Here is a 15,187-nt window from a genome sequence, read left to right on the forward strand (position 1 = left end):
GTCACAATATATTACATTTTTTATATATTGTTGGATTTGGTCTGCTAATATTTTGTTGAGGATTTTTGCTTCTATGTTTGTGAGAGAGATTGCTCTGTCATTTTCTTTTCTTGCAGTGTCTTCAGTTAACTCATTAAATGAGTTAGGAAGTGCTCTCTTTTCTGATTTCTGTAACAATTTATGTAGAATTGGTATTACATTTTTTTTCTTAAATATTTGGTAAATCCATCAGTAATGCCAGCCCTGGCCTGGCGTTTGCGTTGTGGGAAGGCTTGTAACTATGAACTCAACCTTTGTTATAGATGTATGTATATTCATTTTATCTGTTTCCTTTTGAGTGAGTTTTGGTAGATTGTGTCTTACAGAGAATTTGTTCATTTCATCTAAGTTTTTAAACTAATGGGCATATAATTGCCCATGATATTTCCTCACTGTCCTTTTAAAGTCTGTGGGGTCTTCAGCGATAACCTTTCTTCCATTCCTGTTATTGATAGTTTATGCTTTCTTCCTTTTTCCTTGCTTATTCTGGCTAGACACTTGTTATCGATCTTTTCAAGAATATGTGTTTGGTTTCATTGATTCCTGCTATTTTTGTTGTTGTTGTTTTCAGTTGCATTGATTGCTGCTTCCTTTGGTTTTAATTTGCTTTTCTTAATCTAGTTTCTTAAGATGGAAAGCTTAGATAATTAATTTGAGATGTTTCTTCCATTCTCTAGTCAGGAGGCTGAGGGGGGCTGAGTCTGCTGTCATTTGCTTAGTGCAGGGCAGAGATGGTCCAGGCCCTATGTCCTCCCAGCAGCTGCCGCACCCCAAGTGGCGAGGGGCCCGGGGTGGTCTTTGCCTGATACTCGAGTAGCGCAGGCAGGAATGGACAAAGGGGCTCCACCCCCACCTTCTTCCCCAGTGGGGAGAAGAAAATGCTCATTATTTTTATAGGTAAAATAGGAGCATTTAGAAAATTAGAAACTCTCACGTGGATTTCCTATGTCTCATAAAAAATAGAAAATCGAAGCGCATTTTCCGTATTTAGATGTACTAAGTTTAATCCAAGGGTGCATTTGTACTCCTTTTGACAATGTAATTACGCCGATAATGGATTTTTTCTAGAGAATAGAAGTTATTATTTCATGTAAGAATAATATTAATGGTATTAAAGCTAGTATTTCAAAACTGAGATTTTGAATTGAGAGAATTATTATAATGTGGTGGAAAAAAGCTTTTACATATATTGTCTTTTTTTTTTTATTGCTGATGAACATCTTGTGAGGTGGATATTGTTTTTCTCATTTTACAGTGGGGATAGGTCATGAAAGACCCGAAGCAATTATTTATGCACAGTACGATAGCTACTAAGTGACAGATGAGTTGCCAAATCATGTCTGTCTGGCCCTTTTCGTGCATCAAGCCATCTTTTACTCTTCGTTCAGAGGTGTCTTCTTTGTTACAAACTCACAATCTTCTGGATTTCCGGATAGCGTAGGGGTGACTTAGTGGATGAGCTTTGGTATCAAACTGATAGGTGTTTGAGATCTGTTTCTGCCAACGTCCCGTGAGCTCCACACCGATTGGCTTTGCTCCCTTACTGAGCATTAAGTTCTATCTCATTTTTTGTTAAAACATTCTTCTGAAATAAGTACTGTTGTGGAGACTTGGGGAAGTTGACTGACACGCCTGCTGAGTGTCCAAGCTGAGATTCTTGCAGCTCCTCTGAGTATTGCCTTTTACTTTCAGTTTCTCAGTTCATGTCTTTTTCATTCTTCAGTGGAAAGAGAATGTTCGACAGAGTTCTCACTTGTCCTTTGCAAAGCTGACACGAACGGGTGCATTTTACAGTACACAAAGGTACCAAAAGAAAAGTCTAAACTTTTCAAATAGTTCTCTAGCATGTAGCAGGACTTTATTTTTCTGCAAGCTTGTTGAGCGTTTGCATGCATAATGTAATGGGAACATTTAATGTCAGGTTCCTGGGTGGGCTGTGAGTGGTTCATGAATTCTCAGATTTGTGTATAAAATACTGTGTGTATGAATTTTTTTTTAAAGATTTTATTAATTTATTTTTAGAGAGGGAAAGGAGGGAGAAAGAGAGAGAGAAACATCAATGTGCGGTTGCTGGGGGCCATGGCCTGCAACCCAGGCATGTGCCCTGACTGGGAATCGAACCTGATGTATGAATTTTTAAAAAAGATGTTATTGATTTATTTTTAGAGAGAAGGGAAGGGAGGGAGAAAGAGGGGGAAGAAATCATCAATGTGTGGCTGCCTCTTTCACACTCCCCCACCAGAGACCTGGCCCGAAACTCAGGCACGTGCCCTGACTGGGAATCGAACCGGAGACCCTTCAGTTCTCAGGCCAGCTCTCAATCCACTGAGCCACACCAGCCTGGGCTATGTGTATGAATTTTTGTAGGCAGGAGGATATAGCTTTTAAAAGATTTTCAAAAGTGATCTCATCTCAAAATGATAAGAACCACTGTGTCAGAGGGACGAAACCCAAATAATGGTCGTTGGGTGTGTACAGCTAGAAAAACGTGGGGTCCGGTGGACAGAGGCTGCAGAACGGGGAGTGGGGCATGCAGAAAGAGATGGCGAAGCAGACGAGAACCGAGGCCAGGGCTGCTGCCAAACATCTCCCAATGCAGAAGACAGCCCCACGGCCGAGAATTATTTGGCCAAAGTGTCAGTAGTACCAGGAGACTTCGCAAACTGCTCGACACATTCGATTAGTCACATCACCTTCTCTGTGTACTGTGTGAATCTTTTTTCTTTGCATTCAGTTGCGTTTTTACTTGTAATAATAAGTCATAATATTCTAGCACAAGGCAATGCAGTAACTTATCGGTGTACAGACACGGAAAAGTTAATTCCACTGAATATACTCCAGAAGTCCTCTTCATCCTTTTTGTTGAAAAAGAAATCAATGCACTATTAAATAATATTTTAATTAAGACCACTTTTTAAAAAGACCGCATGTAAGGAAGGCGCGCAAAGCCAGCCCCACGTGGATCCGACTTCCCCTTGTGGAGTGCTTGTGCCGCCCTGGACCTGTAGTCACTGAGGAGCAGGATTTAGTGTTTCAGAGACTTGGTCCCATAAAAACAATGGGATTTTCTTATTTCTAGAATGTCTTAACTGAATTTTGTGTTTATGGCCGGGATTACAGAACAGCGCTTTGGCTGGTTTACGTTCTGTTTCTTGTCTGTGCGGGGGGGTTCCTGCGCTTGGTAGTGGTCCCTCCCGGGGCGTCAGCACCCCCGCATGCTTGTCCAATCGGGCGCTCCCCAGCGGCCGTTTCAGCAGGAGGACACGAGGGCGTGGGGCAGACAGCGAGGCGGGCACTGGCAGACTCGTTCCGCGAAGGGCCCGGCAGTAGCTGTTTTAGGGTGTGCGGGCCAGGTGCTCTCCGGTGCTACTGCTCCGCTCTGTTCTTACAGCTCGTCAGCGGTCTCAGACACGTGTCAGCAGACGGGTGCAGCCGTGTCCCACTAACTCGTCATTGACACAGTCAGGCGGCGGGCTGCAGTTCATGTGGTCCTGTTTGGGATTAACACGTCAATGTGGTTCTCACCTCAAGGACGGGAGTGCCCCCAAATTAAAAAACAGAACAGTTAATGGTTTGAACCTTGGACCGCATGGTAGAGACAACATTAGAAATAGTAGCCACATGGAGGCCCATCTTACCTTTCGGGCAGCGGAGCTATCTGTTCCCTAACTTCTGGAGACCTCTACACCGTTGGAAGGTAAGGAGGAAAGAAAAGATGGAAAACCAGGTGTTTGTGGCCAGAGTGTGATGCTGAGGCGTGAGACTTCTGCATTTGCGAAGAGGAACAGGTCCAGATTGTCTGTGGCGGGGAGTGCTTGGGCGGAGCCGCACGCAAGTGAAGGGCGTTGATGTTGAAGAGACCTGGCCATCACAAAGTGACAATCGCTGTGGCTGTCGAAGTGGCAGGGGCTTTCTCCCCTTACTCCTGTGTCCGGGTGGTGAGAAAGAATGGAATTTTCCATCCCTTTCACCTCGCTTGGTGTCAATCCTCCCCATCCCCAAGCTTCTAGAAGAGGCTATGGCCAGGAGGAAGGCCCCCCCGCAGGAAGTGCAGGCAAAGGGAGGGTCCTGGTAGGGGCTTTAGGTTAGGGATGGGGGGTGAAGGTGGAGAAGGGATTCAGGGGCTGTGGTGAGTAGAGTTTTGTCTTGTCTGTGTGCACGTTGCCCTGAAGTCATGGGGGCGGGGCAGAGTGGGTGGTTTCAAGGCTCCTCCTGCTGTGCAGCCTGGGTGGGGGATCGTAGCAGTTTCTTCACCTCGCCTCTTACAGACGAAGAGCAGAGTTATGGGGGTCGCTCCTAGTGTATATGTCTCTTTGGAGGAGGGTTGGCCAAAAAGTCTGTTACGTTTTTTCTTGTAAAATAAAAGACACATTTTTCATTTTCACCAACAACTTTGTTGATTTGGATATTTTGAGTATGTCGGCTGTCTCCTGCTATTGGCTTCCAGTGGGAAGAGGCCAGGGGTGCGGCTGAACATCTCCCAATGCATAAGACAGCCCCACAGCAAAGAATCATTCGGCCAAAGTGTCAATAGTACCAGGAAACTTCGCAAACCACTCTTGACATGTTTGATCAGTCACAGCACCTTCTCCACACACTGTGTGAAAAGATTCCCTGTGTGAATCTTTTTTTTTTGTGTTCAGTTGCATTTTTACTTGTAATAATAAATCATAATATTCCAAAACTGTTACATATTTTCTTCCACCTTCAATATTAAAATGGCTGCACCAAAAATGCACTGGTTGTGATAAGTTTTTTTAAAAATGGGCACTATATGACAGCTGTCACAATACAATGTAACGGAATTGTTACAGTGAATGAAGTTAAAGACAGCTAAGTACTACTGGAACCATAGTATGGAAAAAATGCAACAGACTTTTTGGCCAACCCACTATGTTTTCAAGTCAGGGTGAGGAGCTGAGAAACGTAGGAGAGGAATGAATCCGTCTGAGAAGGTGCAGCGGTGGAGAATGAGAAGGTTTCAGAGAGCAGGGAGGCAGTGTCCTGGGTTTGGGGCATGAATTCCCTGCGAGGAAGGTGGGTTAGATTGTATTGAGAAGCTGATACTTGCAGAGCAGGGCTGCCTGTCCTCAAATTTCCAGAGAAAAAGAGCTATTTATCTCATGACTGTGTGTTAAGGTGCTTTTTGAATATGTTACACTGATACTCTTGCACCATAGATGTTGCAATAGAAGTAGCCGTGTAGGGTCATGGGACAAGTTAGAAGTTTTAAAAATATTAAGTCCCCGAGGCTCTAACCGGGGGTGTCCAACCTTTTGGCATCTCTGGGCCACACTGGAAGAAGAAGAGTTGTCTTGGGCCACATAGGAAATGCATTGCAACATGTAATCACACACAAAAGATGTCATAATGTTTTAAGTAAAGTTAGAATTTTGTGTTGGGCTGCATTCTCAGCCATCCTGCTCTGCAGGCGGGCCATAGGCCATGTGCTGGACACCCCAGTGTCTAAACTATTATCACACAGTCTGAATTTATTATGCCGGATCGTTTGTATCATTAGGTTCAATCCTGATTTGGGATTCTTTACAATTTATATTAACACTATTTTGACTTTAAGGGTTTGTTGCAACTGTAAGTTAGAAACTTCCAGAGAAGGATTTCTGGATACACTTTACTGAGGGATCTACACTCAGCCTTAGAACCAGAGGAAACTTTCATACAAGATTCCTCCCTGTGTTACCTGCTTTTTGAGAGGATGGAAGTAATAATGACTTTGAGATTGTGATAAGGAAGCTTTTAAATGTTTATTGATGTTTTCTTTATCCATTGAGATATTTTCCTGGTTTTCTTCCGCTCTTTAGCTTATTTAAAATAGTTGAGTCAGTCTGTCTAGCAAGTCCAAAGCCTGTGTTTCCTCAGGGACCGTTTATGTTCTCTTCTGTGAATGGGCCATATGTGCTTGTGTCTTTGCATGCTTTGCCACTTTTTGGTTGAAGACTGGACGTTTGATTATGATAATGCGATAACTCCAGAAAACAGATTCCTCCCCCTCCTGAGGGTTCATTTTTGTGGCTTATGTAGTTGCGTGTTTGTTCGGTGACTTTTCTAAACTGGTTTTGTAGTGACTGGATTCTTTGTTGTGCGTGGTCTCTAAAGTCTCTGTCCCCTAAGCCTGTGGCCAGGTGGGGTTTTAATAAATTTCCTTGAATGCTGGAGCCAAGAAAAAAAAAACAAAGAAGTCTCCCAGGCTTTGCAGATGGACTCTGAGGTGGTATTCCTTTAATGCTTAGCCATGCTGTTTGCGTACGACTCTGCCTTAGCCCTCACTTCCTTCTTGCTCTTGAGTCTAAAAATTAGCTGTAGGTGACAGTCTCTTCTGAGCACACAGCCTGCCCTGGACATGCATGTGGCTTTCCAAATTCCCAGGCTGGAGCACTGGGTAGCTTTTTAATGTCCTAATTCTTCAAAGAATCTTGTTCTCCACATTTTTCTCCCAGGCGCTCGGTGTGTCTATTGCTTGCTTTTACTCTAACTTTGTGCTGCAGGCAGCAGGGGTTGCTCACACCTTGCCTTTCTGGGTTCTTGTGGAATGCCTTCTGTCTGGCTGCTTTCTTTCTCCTGAAGGTGTTTCATTTTAGCTGTGGCGTGGTTTTGTAATGTATCAGCAGGTGATTTTGTGAATTAAATGCAAAAAGAAAAAGGTGAATTTCAGTTGCTCAAGGGATTAGAGCAATTAAATGTATGGGTTCCTTCCTTGAATCAGTCTGAATAACTGTGAAGTTCACCTTCTCCATTCTTACAGCCACTGTCGTGTAGATTGCTTTTTCTAGTCTTGTCTTTAGACATCGCTCATTGAGCCACTGAATCGCTTGCAGTTCCCCAAAGCTATCAGGCTGTTTCATGAACCTCCAGCTCTTCTTCCAGGAATACTGTTACATCTTATTCTTTTCATAGACATTTTTAATATCTACACCAGATTAAATTTGATAATATTTTGTTTAGGATTTTTGTATGAGGGATATTTGTCATCTTTATTTTTTCTTGTATTGGTTTTGTCAAGTTGTACTTTAAAAATAACTTTTGCATTTCATCTAAAATGTCAGGTTCATTGGTATGAAGTTGTTCTTAATGCCATATGATTTCTGTAGCATCGGTAGTGAGGTTCCTCCTTTCCTTTTTGATAACGGTAATTAATATTTTTTTCCTGTTTCTCTTGATCAGTTTTGCTAGGGGGTTACTAATTTTATTAGTCTTTATAAAGCCAACTTTTGGTTCTATAAATTTTCTTTACTATATGACTTTTCTATTTCAGAGATTCCTGTTTTTATTATTTCCTTATGCTTTCTTGCTGTTTAATTTATTGTTCTTTTTCTAGCTTCTTGAGCTGTAGTTGATTATCAGCATTCTAGCATACACATTTAGAACTATAAATTTCTCTCCGAACACTGGTTTAGCTTCATCTTATAAATTCTGATATGCTGTGGTTTTGGTATTCAATTCAAAATACTTCCTAATTGTCCTTGTGACTTAAAAGTCTATTGCTCATTTTTCAGACATTTGGGGATTTTTAATTTATCTTGTTCGGTGTGAGGTTGCTGGGTGTGGGGCCGCCACTGTTCGCGTGACTTTTGGATGCATGATGACCGAAGCCGCTTGCCGTTGATTGAATTGATTTAATCATTTCTGGTGCCACTTGTTGCTATAGCTTCATTTAACAAAGGTATTCATGTTAAAGAGGGCGGGCTTTATTTTTCTTACTGTCAGAACTGGCTTCAGAAACACTTTCACAGGCCCAAAGTGTCCAAAAACATCTGGGGGTTCAAGGTTGTCCAGGGCATCCACCCAGCCAGCACCCTCCTGGGTATCGGGCTCCACCTCCTCGTGGGGGGCACCGCCTTCAGTACTGAAGTGCTGTTGGCAGAGCCGTGAATGGAACTTTTCCTGTAATTCTGCTCCTCTGACATTCTGGTCCCGGGCCTGTTGTTCAGCCTCCCCTCCCCTCCTCAGGAGTAGAGAGTCTCTCGCAATGTTACAGAGTGCCCTGGCTTTCACGCCATGTCTCGAACTGGTGGCCGGGGAGTTGAGTGTGATAGGGGAAAGCTGGTCACGGGGATTGTCTCCCACCAGAGACGCTCTGCTGCAGTCCTCTTTCTTCAGCGCGTCGGTGGCTTTTCACAGCGACCAGCCGGCTCCACAGTCCTCACAATTACCCGTGCTCCGCCAGTTATTGCTCAAACACTGGGTAGAGGTATGGCACAAGCCGACTGCATTAGTCAGCGCGTCACCTTCCACTGGTGTCCCCGTGGAAGCCTTAGTCACTGGGATGCTATAAATAGCATGCTGTGGGTTATTACCACCCTGTCCGCACCCGCAGTGTGGGGCGGCATGTGGAAATGATAAGGGGGTCTGGGAGGATGTGGTGTAGCTCCCAAGGCTGTCGGCCTCTCCCTAAGATCTGTCTGTTTTCAAGGATGCCGGTTAATACTAAATTACTCTCTAAAGGCGTCCTACTGACTTCTTCCTGTGAGAATTCGTTTTCTGCACATCCTCGCCAATATTTTATCAGTCAGTCTTTTAAATCTTCACCATTCTATGGGGTGCACACTGATATGCTGCGGTGATGTTATTTTGCATGTCCTTTATTATTATTATTATTGATGGGTTTGGGTCACATCAGGAAAGGGAGGCACTTAAGAGGAAAAATTCAATGTAAGAAATGATTGACTCTAACAGGGATTGGAATAATGAGCACTTGGCTGGTAAGAAGTGAAGAGAGCTTGGGAAAATATGGCAGTGGCAGATAGGAGAAGCAGCCCCTTTTGGCTGCGCATGAGCCGTGAGCTGTAAGCAGCCAAGCCCTTGTGCTGAGACGGAGCCCGTGAGGGCCCCCTCCTCCGCGCCTGACATCCAGGCCTTGTTGGGAGGCCCTGGCGTGGCTGGGGCTTACCAAAGGGCAGGAAAATTGCCGAAATCCTGCACTGATGGGACTTCCTTGACATCTGCCCCTTGGAACTTGCCATGGTTACCTGATAGGATGCTGGGAAAAGCTGTTCGTGGGGCAGTATTCTGCTAAAGGCCTCAGGGAAAGTGCCGGGGCAGCTGTTAGTGGCTGGGTGCTACCGGCCGTGATGTACTGCAGGCGCCCAGCGCCGGAGAAGCCAGCAAGCTGCAGGAGATCGTTAGTGCACGGGAACGGGGAAGCAAAACTCTTAGCTCCCGCAGGCTCTGCGTCCACAGCGCACTCTGCCCACGAAGCCTGCCAGCTTCGCACCATGCGATCCGGCAGAGCAAAGAGACATAAAGGACCCGGATCGATTTTCACGGAGTAGGCCAGTCCTGTGAATTTTGCGGTGAGAGGCAGTGGGGGACTGGCACCATCTACCCTTTGGTTATCCAGCTCCTGTGTGTTTCCCTGTAAACACAGGTGAACTCCCGCACATCCAAACAGATCTGTATTTCGACCTAAGAAGATACACTTTTGCCGGGTGTCCAAAATGGAGAAACACGCAGCTCCAAGAGTCATTAATCTCTCTCTGGTTATATTAATTAATCTTCATACACGGCCACAGTCACCCTGATTATCCCATTATCCAAAGTCTACGTTGCGAAGTTAGAACAACTTGTGTGTAAAACAAAAATGTGGAGAGAGAAGACATACATGCAGAAAGCAAATAGAAACTGCGCAAAGCTGCTGGGATCCTGGTCTCTATAATTGGTTGTAAGACCGTAACTGACATCGGCGGTTGTGTTCTTCCGCACGGGGGCTGCGCATTTCCCCTGCGCTCAGCTACAATCAGCCGGTGGCGGGGATTTTACCTGGCGGAGGAGTGACCCACACCCAGTGGGTGGAATCCTCAGTCACCCTGCTGTGGTTTTGATATTCTTATGGACTTCGCATACAGGGCTCTCACTCCGTTCTGGCTGTGTTGGATGTGGTGTTGAACCTGCCCATTGAATTAATTAGGTTATGGTAGTTTTTAGTACTAGAATTTCCATGATTTTTTTTTTTCAAATGCTCTCTGTTGCTGTTTGAAGTTTTCCATTAACTGCCCCCGTTTAAAATTGTCTTTCGTCTCTGTGAACTTAGTAAGGCCTGTTTGTATGATAGGATGCGTCTGGCGATCTCCGTAATTGGAGTATCTTTAGGTTTCGTCCTGTCGTCTGTTGGTTCTTACAGTGTTGTCGTCAGTATCTTCCTCTGACTAATTAGTTTTGATCATGCTCGACACTGTAATTTAAAAAATTACAGGTAGAGATAATTTGAGACCTAGGATGATGTTGTCTCTCTTTAGAGAGTATTTTGTTTGTCTCTCCTGTTAGGCACTGGAGCACGCCGGTGGTTCTGTCGCCGGAAGCCAGTCGTGAGTCTTGGGGTTCGCTGTCACCCCAACGACTCATCCAGGGAAGGGCTAGCTTGCTTCAGGCGCGCCATTACCCCGAGAACAAGTCACTCTGTCCCGGTCCAAAGTGCCTTGTTGTTTATTGGAGCCCCTACCTTTGTTTTGCCCCCTCCCTCGCCGAGGCTGCCAAAAGCACTCTCAGCCTTTGGCCCAGTCTTCCAACCGGACAGATCTCTCCAGAGCAAAAGCAGCTCTGAATGCCTGGAATTTGCGACTTCTTGATCTTGCCTTGGCAGATCTTAGCGTTTTGTTACTTACAGCATGCTTTTTAGATTTTAAAATTGTTCCTTAGCGTTTTAAGTTGTCCTCAGTGGCGGGTTTGTCTGAATTACCTCATCTGGTACTATTGGAAGTGAAAAATCAGGACAAGTTATTCAACCTGTTATTTAACTGGGCTTTTGTTTTCTCATCTTCCAGATGGGATTAATAACTGCTTAACTATTTCGAACGGTTTCAGGGATTTTTAAAGGAGGTAACACATTTTGTGCTTACAGTAATGCCTGGCATGTAGAAAATGCTCAATTTATTACTACATTAATTTGAAAACATTGAAATTTGCCTTTTCCTCTTCAAAACCTTTTCCAACCGTGAATTAGCTCTTTTGTTGCATAAAGTAAATTGGCAGGGATTATGAAAGACTTACAAATCACTTTCATATCGACTGACCTTTCTGTCAACCCTGATTTGGGTAGAAGATACTTTTTTATCCTAATGATTTTAGGACTCTATCACATCAGGACAATTTAATTTCATCTGAGACTCGATAATGACCCTGATATCTGTGTGTGTATGTACGTGTGTACACATGTGTGTATGTGTGAATATACAAAGACTGCCAAACTCTGATGTGCATATGTGTTTGTATCATATGTAAATACATAAAGGCTAAATGGGAAGCCAGTTTAAGTATTTAAAATATGGTCTTTTGTTGATAAAATAATTGGGCTGGAGCTAAGGAGAACAAAATGAACTGGACTGGGATCCTGTTTTAAATATTTTTAAATTTTGAAAGTTGTGTAGATAAGAGAAAATGATACTAAAAACAGGTAGCCAAACCCGGTAAGTCCGGTGACAGCTGCCTTGGCCATGCTGGTGGAGAGGAACACACACACAGCTGCCCATGTGCGGCTCTGAGGGTCGTAGGCATGCACACTGTGTCTGCATTCCACAGATCCGCATTCTCCAGGGTGTGCTTGGTCTCCCTTCCTTTGCCTCGGCCTCACTTTGTGCAGGAGAAGTTTAACTTGATCTATTTTGTATCAGCCTTCAACCCATCAATACAATATTCAGCCTTTCAGTGTATTTTCCCACTATGTAAAATAAAACAGTCTTAATACATCAAGGTTTTAAGCAATCCAAAATAAAATTCTTTTCTGATGTGGGAGATACGTGGCAATTTGAAAAATGTTCTAAGTTGTAAACAACCTTTTATTTTTTTTTGTAAATTGCTAGTCCCATTCCTTTGTTCTAATGTCTCTTAAATTTTCTTCTGCTACTATGTGTCTTAGTTGCTTTAAGGTAATTATTTTCATGGTTTTGTTTTCTAGGTTAACAGAACCTTCTGGATATTTAACAGATGGTCCAATTAACTATAAGTATAAAACTAAATGTACATGGCTAATTGAAGGCTAGTAAGTATACGATTTGGGTATACTTGTTTTATTCTGAAATGATAAAAAAGATGATCCTATCAATGTTATAGCAGTAAGGTATAACAACTTTATAATTGTAGTTTATTTAATTGCTTTTTGTTAGAAGAACATTCACGATACTTTTATGGGATTTACAACTCTTAGATTTCATGTTTAATATAAACTACAATACCCAATCTCTTGTAATAATAGTTTAATATATTTTATTTTTTAGTTATGTTAGTGTGGCATTAAATCAAGTGGGCATTTTTGGCTTCCTTTAAACTTCTTGTTGTGGAATTTGAAGGTTCCAAAAATAGTCCATCCTGGATTATGCCATTGGTTCCTATTATTCAGCATTTTAGTTCTCGGGTATTTAAAAAACATTTAATAGAAAAGAATGAATTATCCTTTTATAGGTATTTTTTTAGTAATAGGGGCTTGAGACTGACTTTATTTAAACATTGTAAACAGATTATAAAATAATTGATATGAATTGGTTGAAAAATTTTATGATTTTTAAAGGGTGTATTTAGAAAACTGGTATTTTGAGGGTTATTTAAAAAGTTTTTAGGACTTAAAAGTTATTAATTCCTTGTGTATCTATGGTCTCATTTTGTTTATTCATTAATAGTATATCATATTATTAACTTTCAATTAAACTCAGAAGACCTTATTCAGACCTCTAGTTAAGGATGGTATAGAAATATGAATAGTTGCTTCTTGAGTGTTGAATTTTAAAATTCAACTTTATTCAAGTACAATTTGTGTATAATAAAATGCATCCATATTAAGTATGTAGTTCAATAAGGTTTCAATAATATATACAATCTACGTAACCTCCACCTTAATCAAGAGATAGATAGATAACATTTCCTGTGGCTGAGTTTTTAGGAAATGATGATACGTACATATGGCCTGTTAATAGATTTTGAAGTTGTGTGTCTTTGTTTTACAAATCAGATGTGACTGCTTATCAACCTTTTACGCTGGTGACTTAGGGATTTATAGCTAAATTATCTGTAAATAGGTTTTAGTAAAATACCCAAAATTTCTTCAGACTGTGCTTTGCATACTACATATTAGTTTTAAAATATTTTGGTTTTTTTTTTAGTCCAAATGCCGTGTTAAGATTAAGATTCAACCATTTTGCTACGGAATGTAGCTGGGATCACATGTATGTTTATGACGGGGATTCAATCTATGCACCTTTAATAGCCGTGCTGAGGTGAGTGTTCATGTTTCATCGATGAACTTACAGTTGTAGAAATGTAGCCATGTATAATTTATGAATTTTAAATATATACTGATCTGTACTTCAAAATAAATTTGCAGAGATATTGACCATCAACTTAGCTGTACATATAATAATGTCGGTATTGATGTAGCAAAGACAAGTTAAGTCTTATATCAGAAATGGAGAGTTCTTACTGACTGTCCTTGATTTTGCCTCATATAGTATCTTCTTTTCAAGTGACTCAATGGTATTTTCAGAACTGTTTGGACAGATTAATGTGAGTTCTAGCTGACAAAAAATAAATATATATGTATCAATAGTTGCCTTTTTATTTTAGCAAAATGATAACATTTTAAATTTTTGTCACAAGGTTAAGTTATGCTTTATTTAATGGTTTAATAAAGGAGGTGTGCCCATCAGTTCTCAGAATTTAGGAATTGTGGTTGCTTCCAAACATTTTCTTAGTAGTCAGACTTAATTTTAAAATCACAAAAATTTTAGTATCAATTTAAAAATCTTTATGTTTGCATGTACAAATTATTATAGAATGTTTCACAAGTAGGAGAAAATATGTTAGGCACAGGAAAAATCGTGAACAGCACTGGTTTCTGTGTGTAAGTTGACTAACGTGATCCTTCTCCAGAGTCACGCACTGCGTTACTCCTTCGTTGTGTTAATTACACACAGTATCTCTTCTAGGTTAAATCGTTGTTAGAAACTTAAGCATAGATCAAAGGCTATTGTCTCCTTCGAGATTTTTCATTTTCATTTTACTATTTCTGTTGCAAATAGTTTATCAGGCATGTGAATCGTTATTTTTTTTTTGGACAAACATGTAAGACTTGTACTTCTAAATGATGACTTCAGAGTAACTCCTTGGAGCTTGGGCACTTGTGTGCCATTGCTTTTGCTCAAATACTTGTGGAGCTTAAGTTTCAAGTTGTTTGAAAATTACATAAAACGTAGCCACGAATGGCCCTTCCTCACAGGACGGTAGATGGAAAGCAGAGTAGCCTTGTGAGTAATTACAATGTAAGGCAACTCATCCTGACAGTTAGCTAGCTGAGGTCCTGGCTTCACCCGCTTATTTGTAGCAACTGAGACGTTGTTCTGCCGTCACTGCTCTATTTGTATGACGCTGTTCACCGACCATCATCTAGATGTGCGTCTTTCCACTTGTTTCTCCAGCTTTAGTTGATAGTGATTCGTTAACACTCTTACCTGCCCTTTCTTGACCCTGGAGGAACCCTTTGTGAGGTGGCAGGATGGGACTGACTGATTGCCTGGGAAGATGGGACAGTGGGTCCTCACTGGCAAGTGTCCCTGGGAGCAGTCCTGAGGGAGATGAAAAATGTTACGCTTGTTGAATGCCCACTTGGCGCTAAGCACCGTGGGAGGCAGTTTAAATGCCACGTGATGGGCATCTTGTGGAAGAATTACTGTTACCCCCGTTTTACAGCTGAGAAAGTAGAGACTCAGATAAATTAAGTTTGCATATGATAGATGGTAGAGTCAGCTTAGGACTGACGTACAAGCTAAACTGTCTTTTATGTAGCTGAGAATTCAGAATCTAATTGTCCGAATTATTCCAGTGGTGTAAGTACTTGCTACTCGACAAACGTTTGATAACCTACTCAACTCCAGAGGCTGTCGTAGGCTCGGAGGGTATGCTGGGAAGGAAGGTCCAGGGGGTCCAACCTGCGTCCTGCAGTTGGCTCTGAACTCAGCCCCACGCAAAACTGTAAATTTACTTAAAACATTACGAGATCTTTTTGTGGCTACGTGTCATAACTCTTCTTCTTCCCCCGTGGCCCAGAGATGCCAAAAGGTTGGACACCTCTGCATGACTTCAGCTGCCGACCGCCTGGAGTTGAGCCAGACTCGATAGGTTACGTTACAGCCCTTCATGAAACTGCCCT

The 15,187-nt window shown here is 42.1% G+C and overlaps 1 protein-coding gene across 1 annotated transcript in view; it reads left to right on the forward strand.

Annotated features, from left to right (window-relative positions):
• The window catches only part of ATRNL1 (attractin like 1), a 506,174-nt gene that overhangs the window by 9,491 nt on the left and 481,496 nt on the right, over positions 1 to 15,187 (forward strand). The window contains exons 2-3 of the mRNA XM_045854498.1: positions 11,948 to 12,031; positions 13,146 to 13,259. Of these exons, the coding sequence (XP_045710454.1) occupies positions 11,948 to 12,031; positions 13,146 to 13,259 (198 nt within the window). The remainder of the gene's footprint in view (positions 1 to 11,947; positions 12,032 to 13,145; positions 13,260 to 15,187) is intronic.

Source organism: Phyllostomus hastatus, unplaced genomic scaffold, assembly GCF_019186645.2.
Source record: "Phyllostomus hastatus isolate PE091 unplaced genomic scaffold, TTU_PhHast_1.1 phas_scaffold_1066, whole genome shotgun sequence".
NCBI classification, from domain to species: Eukaryota; Metazoa; Chordata; class Mammalia; order Chiroptera; family Phyllostomidae; genus Phyllostomus; species Phyllostomus hastatus.